This window comes from Propithecus coquereli, unplaced genomic scaffold (genome assembly GCF_000956105.1).
Source record: "Propithecus coquereli isolate 6110/MARCELLA unplaced genomic scaffold, Pcoq_1.0 Scaffold69, whole genome shotgun sequence".
NCBI lineage: Eukaryota > Metazoa > Chordata > Mammalia > Primates > Indriidae > Propithecus > Propithecus coquereli.
This window is the reverse complement of record NW_012152951.1, coordinates 1,292,475-1,298,965: the sequence shown is the minus strand read 5'-3', so window position 1 is coordinate 1,298,965 and position 6,491 is coordinate 1,292,475. Positions and strand designations below refer to the sequence as shown.

Below are 6,491 nucleotides of genomic sequence, written 5' to 3'. Positions count from 1 at the left end.
GATCCTCCTGCCTCAGCCTCCCGAGTAGCTGGGACTACAGGCATGCGCCACCATGCCCGGCTAATTTTTTCTATATATTTTTAGCTGTCCGATTAATTTCTTTCTATTTTTGGTAGAGATGGGGTCTCGCTCTTACTCAGGCTGGTCTCGAACCCCTGAGCTCAAACAATCCGCCCGCCTCGGCCTCCCAGAGTGCTAGGATTACAGGCGTGAGCCACCGCACCCGGCCTGTATTTTCTTTTTTTAGGTCCATATTTTATCTCTCAAGGAAGGTCTCTCAATGAACCATGCCTCACTTGCGGATTTTCTTTTCTTTAGGAATCTAGCTAATGCTGCTAGGGGGTTGAACAGTGACAGAAATGGGACTTTTTTTTTTTTTGGAGTGGTTAGGTGTTGGCTTAAACCTTTTAAAGAAATTTGTGTCTCAGTTTTAGGCATATAATTTTAAAAATACATAGAAAATGTACTAACTAGGAAAAAAATGAGTAAAATGAGTTGGGAGTGCTTGTCTTGAAGAAGAGCGGATTGAGAAACCACATAATGCTAATGGGCATGCTGCAGTGCTTGTGATTGAATGATTATCATTTTCATCTTGCACTGATGAGGCTGCCGAGCAACAGCTGCAGCTGTTCTTCATTTCCCTCCAGCAAAACAAGAGGAAATGGATGGTGGCGATGGTGGAGACAGTTTCCTGACACTTAGTGCCTGGAAACTGATGGGGGTTGGAAGGAGGAGGGGAAAAGCAATCAACAAATAGATGAGAACAAAGTAGAGGACTGGCACAGAAAGATTTGAAAGACCTCCAAACTCTACTACTCCTGGCACTTGTGCCAAATGGAACTCATCTTCCTCTGTTAACCTCATTGATGGTCATAGGCCATTACGATAGCCGGCTGCAGCCTATTGACAATTTCTTGATTATTCTATGTCTACCTGGCCTGCAAAACTCCGACTAAAAGATAATAATGGAATCAAAACTGATATGTCTGAAGAACAGTTACTTAAGTTTATCATGACACTTATAATAACTAATCAAGTTTGCCAAAGAATCAGCGGAAAACAGGTTAGTCAAGGTGCTGTAGAACTAAAGTGCAAATTTTGGTCTACTTTCTAGCACGTGATGTAGTAATAGAAGAAACTGATATTATTCTTGCTATCATTATTTTGGGAAGTTGGAAGGCCAAGTTGCTTTTATATTCTGCTTGAGAATTAGTAAATGAATTAGAAAACCTTCCACTTAAAAAAATTATTGATAAGGATTTATTTATTTGAAACAATAAAATAATTATTAAAATTAAAGTGATAAAATTAAAATTATTGCTCTTAAAACAAAAGCCTAGAAAAACCTTATTTAGCTAGTTGAGATGGTATCTTTTATATTAAGATTGGAAATACATTTCAAGTGGGTACGTTGGGACCTGCACACGTGAGTTATGACTATACCAACTAACTAGTTACGACTTCCCCAACTGATTTATCAAAATCAGCTTAACAACTTTGTACTCATATATTCTGTATTTCTGTAGGATCAAGATTGGACTCAGGAATTGCAAAAGCTATAGGTGGAGAACAGTTTAGTGAGAAGAACATGTGTAGGAACTCTTCATACTTTATTATAATTGTGGGACTTAGGAGGTTGGTATTTCATTGGTCTTCAACTGAAATCCTTGAGGGGTACATGCGGTCACTGTGAAGCCTGTATTTGTTGCTTAAAAAGTCATGTTTTGCCAAATCAAGTGAAAGGAAAAGAACATCAGCTTGGCAATGCCATTCAACCCATGGCACTGGAAACATCTGCTGGGGCTGGCACGAGGCCAGTCAGGGACTTCTCCAAAAGCAAAATTGAATGACAACTTTTAGGAGGAAGAGACTAAATCACTTAGGGAAATTCTTATATAGTGTGATATTTTCCTCCTTTCAACACTCCATCTTTACAATCCTTTGGCAAATAATTTTATTTTACCGCTAAAAGATAATACATCCAGCATTTGGGATGGCATTCCTAGTTTTGCAAACTAAATAGACATTGAATTGTGTACTCTTTGATTTTTTTTAAATTTGGAAATGTTTATTTTTCAACCATGAAATCCTAGACCTTCAATCACTTCAGTTGTGTCTCATTTTTGTTGTGATATTTAGAATTTTTCAGAATAACTACCACTGAAATCAATAATATTCTCAATAGAATCTCAAAACAAAACAATCACGTGTTAAGTCTGTATCGGTTGTTTTGGTTTTAACCTTATTTGTTATTTAAGTTTTGCTGGTATTTCACAACATTTTGTGGTAAAAACAATTACACATTGACTTATATTTATAGACTAACGAATAAGTGCCAAATGTCAGGAGCCAGCCTTACTCCTCATTTTATTTTTCTGTCAGTGTATAGATCATTCTCACTCCTAGTATGATGATTTATCTTTTACAGAAGCACCTAGAATATTCTTGACAGCAATAGTCAGTAAAGTAGAAGTTATTTTAAATGTTTGTTGCTTTAAATCATTTGTAAGATTTATAGTAGTCAAATAGATTTGTATAAATAAGCTACTATATTTTTAACAACGTGAGTGCAGTTGGCATGGTAAATTATTTGTAACAAAACCAGTAGCTTCCCATGATAGGGAGTAATAGTAGACCTACCTCGATTTCATTTTTTCAACTTTCAGGAGATATAATTTATAACAGTGCAACTAAAGAATACAGTTACATTCACAATGTAAAGAATATATTACACAATGTAAAAGTGACAACATAAAATATTGTTGGCATCTAAGTCTCTATATAGCATTATGGACTCAGATCAACATTTGAAATTATGATAGTGATAACTTCAAGGGGGTAGACTCCTACTGATAAAGCATCCTTTCCTGGTGCCCTCCTGACTTTCGGAAAGCAACCTTTGTATATACTACTCTTGTATTTTGTTTCCTGTTTAGAGCCAAACGATGAGTTGTGGATTGGCTTAAATGACATCAAGATCCAAATGTACTTTGAGTGGAGTGACGGCACCCCTGTGACATTCACCAAATGGCTTCGTGGGGAACCAAGCCACGAGAACAACCGGCAGGAGGACTGTGTGGTGATGAAAGGCAAGGTAAGGCCACTTGACTTGCTGATGCTTGGGAAAATCACAGGGGATTTTTCCTTCTGTCCCACTTTCATTACGTATATTTGTTTAGATTGCTTTTATTCTTGGTAAATTGACATGGATCAAAGTTGCACCAAATTCACTTTCTTGAGTCTCTCTCAATTGTCTAGCAAAGTCAAATTTTCAACGGGACCACAAAGGCAACGCACAGAAACTTTTGGTTCAAGGATGACCCATAACTACTAACAATATGCACGAGAGCTTTGGTTCTACCTTTGCCTGGTTGGTCTGAGTGGATGCAGGATAGTTAGAACTGTTCTGGGTTCCATAGCCTGAAGTCTCTACTTGGAAAGCTACATTTATTTTTTCAGGTTACATGGAGGTGTCATGTGAAACGATTGCTTCCGTGATTTAAGTATGACCTTAGCGATTGAAGACTATCATCAAATTATCTTTTGTTCATAGACAATAAACACGGTAGTTAAGAGGCTAGGTTTGTTTTCTGACTTATTCCCTTATTTGCAAAATGGGGACAAGAGGGATGACCAGCTCACCTGTGGATATGAGTATTAAATGGGTTGATACATATGTTGTGGACAGTTCCTGGCCCAAATTTATTCGTCAATAAATATAGGCTACTATTTTTATTACTGTGGTTGTTTTTGTTGTGATTGAAAGTTTAAGAAAAGAGTACATATTAACTATGCAAAGAGTAGGCAGAAGAAACCAGAGGGTATCTCATGCTTGGGAGGAAATGAAAGGACGGTTTGCTGAAAGCGTGGGGTTAGAGGCAGAAGGGGTAAGTAGGAACATTAGCGTTGAGGTTCAAGAAATGTGAATTATCTCAGGAGTGGCAAGACCAAATTTGCAGTTTATAAATATTACTCTGGCCGAAGGCTTGAGTACCAGGTTGTAGTTGGTTGAGACCGAGTGAGAGATGAGGAATTACAGTCAGACAGCACAGAAAATATTTTTCAAGACATTTAACAGTTAAGGGAAGGAGAGGAGAGGTGATATGAATGTGAAATCTCTAAGGAAGTGGAATGTTGAGACTTAGAACCAGGAGAACATTCATCAGTAGAAACTGGAAGAAGGAAGGAAAGGTGCCTCGGGTTTCAGGTTTGTTTTCAGCTGTGGTGTGTTGGCAAGGGAGTTGTTTCTGAATGGTTTGTATGTAGTCGGTTTCCTTGAAGACAGAACTGACTGCTCAGAACTGTGAGCACCATCATCTAAGGACTTACAAGCACTTTTAGTTTCTCTCTGGACCACTCTGAACAGTGGCTTGGACATCTGAGATACCAAATCATACTGGGACTACAATCTCTTTGTACATCTTTGTAGCCAGAGTCAAATGTACTGTTTACTTGTAAAACGTCAGTTTACCTTTCCTTTCTGTAGATGCCATTTTCTCTTAATAACCTTGAATCTTCATTTTCCTTCTCTGAGGCCCAATGACAAGCACATAGCATCCACATCCCCAAACTGGTAATCCTTTATGTTTTTCTCTATACCCTCTGAAGGATGGGTACTGGGCGGATCGGGCCTGTGAACAGTCCCTTGGCTACATCTGCAAGATGAAATCACAAACTCAAGCTCCAGGAATAGTGGAAGTCGAAACAGGCTGCCGGAAAGTGAGTACAGAATGTACACGATGATTTAGGATCAGCAAATATTCTTTGATACAGTTGGTTTTATTTTTATATGCGAAAGTGCTTTGTTATTGCGATAGCCGAATGTTTCAGCCTCGTCTAAAACCTTCAATGGTTTATTGTCAGTGTTGGATAGCACTACTCTCCCTAAATTTTTCTTTGGGAATTCTCTACAATTAATATGGGAGTACGCCTGGCAAGTAGCTCCTCTTGGAATGTCATGGGAATTGGAAGAGAGAAAACAGAGAGTAAAATCACACATCCCCTAGAGCCTGGGGAGGCTCACCAGATGAAGGCAGGTTGTGGGCGACAGATGCCATCCAGGTTTGACAGCCTATGATCCTGCGGGTGCTTAGGAATATTTCTAGTACATAACTTCAAGTTGTTGATAGCAAACTATCCTTACTCATTTTTTTTTTCTGTTTATAATATGCCTGATTAGCTTTTGTCTGGTGGGGTTTTCCTTAGTGGATCACAGCAATGGGAGGGAGGAAATTCAGATTCCAGATGGGACCCACAGTCACTCAGTTAAATTAAATAGTCACACAAACCTACGGTGCTTCAGCCTCATCTGGGTGACAGCAACACCTCCCTGCATGTCTTTTGTACTTCTCTGAGAATAAAGTCAATGGTCTCTGTAAAATAATTTTTAAAAGCGTAAGGAAACTACGAAAATACAGGGTGTAGGGTTATCATTTTCCTGTTGTTTGCTGAGAGGCTTATCTTCCTCTTTTGTCCTTTCTCACTTCTCTTGAATAAAAATGAAATAGAAATGAATTTTCTTTCCAAGAGGGTTGTGTCGTGGTCACATAATCTTATAACAAAACACCAGAAGGCTGAAAATTCATGAAATATAATGTGTTACTATATAAATAAGCCATAGAGAAAAATAGAGCAGATAGAAGAAAATCACAGCATGTTAAAGATATGAAGGAGCTCAGCGATTGTCAAAATTCCTCCTCTGATTTTTGCATTCTGGAAACTTCAGCCCAGAGAAACTGTATAGCTGTCTTATAGTCAACAGAAGTAAGACTAGAACCCAGGTCTCCAGGTCCCATAGACCACTGTACTTTATTTCATTACCAGTAGACTTACATATTCTTTGCCTAATCATATGCATATCCAAGAGATTGCATATTATAGTAACTTTCCAAAATAATGAACAATCCTTAAATTTTTATTACTTTTACACAATCAATCTAAGTTTTATCTTTTTCTATTAATTATCACATATCTCTAATCTTGTTAATAATCCAATGTCATCATTCGGATGGTAATAATAAAAACAGGAAAATAATGGCAACCCTTTATCAAGTACAGTTATTATTATGTTCTAGTGAATTTGCAGGATAAATAGTCCTGATTAGAAATAAGAGGAAGCTGAAGCACAGAGAGATTACATAATTTGGCCAGCTTAAAAACACTTGCTCTGGGCAGTGACTTCCTCAAAGGGCTAGGAAGACTAGAAAAAAAAAATCCACTTACCAGCAAAGGAAGATAACAAGGCCCATGATGGTAGAGAAGGTCTTCCTGATAATTCAAAACCACAGGTCTTCTGTGACACAGATCTGGGATTCAATTTTCAAGTCAATGCTACCAGTGTGGGAGACCCTAAACCAAGAGATGAACATAAAGTGGTGAGGCCTGAGTTGCTAACACTCCAGGATGCCTGACGGATGCAAATGTGAATCCTCCTTATAAACAAATTCCATTATCCAGGCTGTGGGAACCTCACAGATGAGTGTGAAACCCCA

General features: G+C 38.3%; 1 protein-coding gene across 1 annotated transcript in view; it reads left to right on the top strand.

Annotated features, from left to right (window-relative positions):
* The window catches only part of MRC1 (mannose receptor, C type 1), a 120,483-nt gene that overhangs the window by 64,170 nt on the left and 49,822 nt on the right, over positions 1-6,491 (top strand). Inside the window, exons 7-10 of the mRNA XM_012660897.1 lie at positions 1,038-1,063; positions 1,527-1,592; positions 2,859-3,094; positions 4,609-4,719. Coding sequence (XP_012516351.1) covers positions 1,038-1,063; positions 1,527-1,592; positions 2,859-3,094; positions 4,609-4,719 — 439 coding nt within the window. The remainder of the gene's footprint in view (positions 1-1,037; positions 1,064-1,526; positions 1,593-2,858; positions 3,095-4,608; positions 4,720-6,491) is intronic.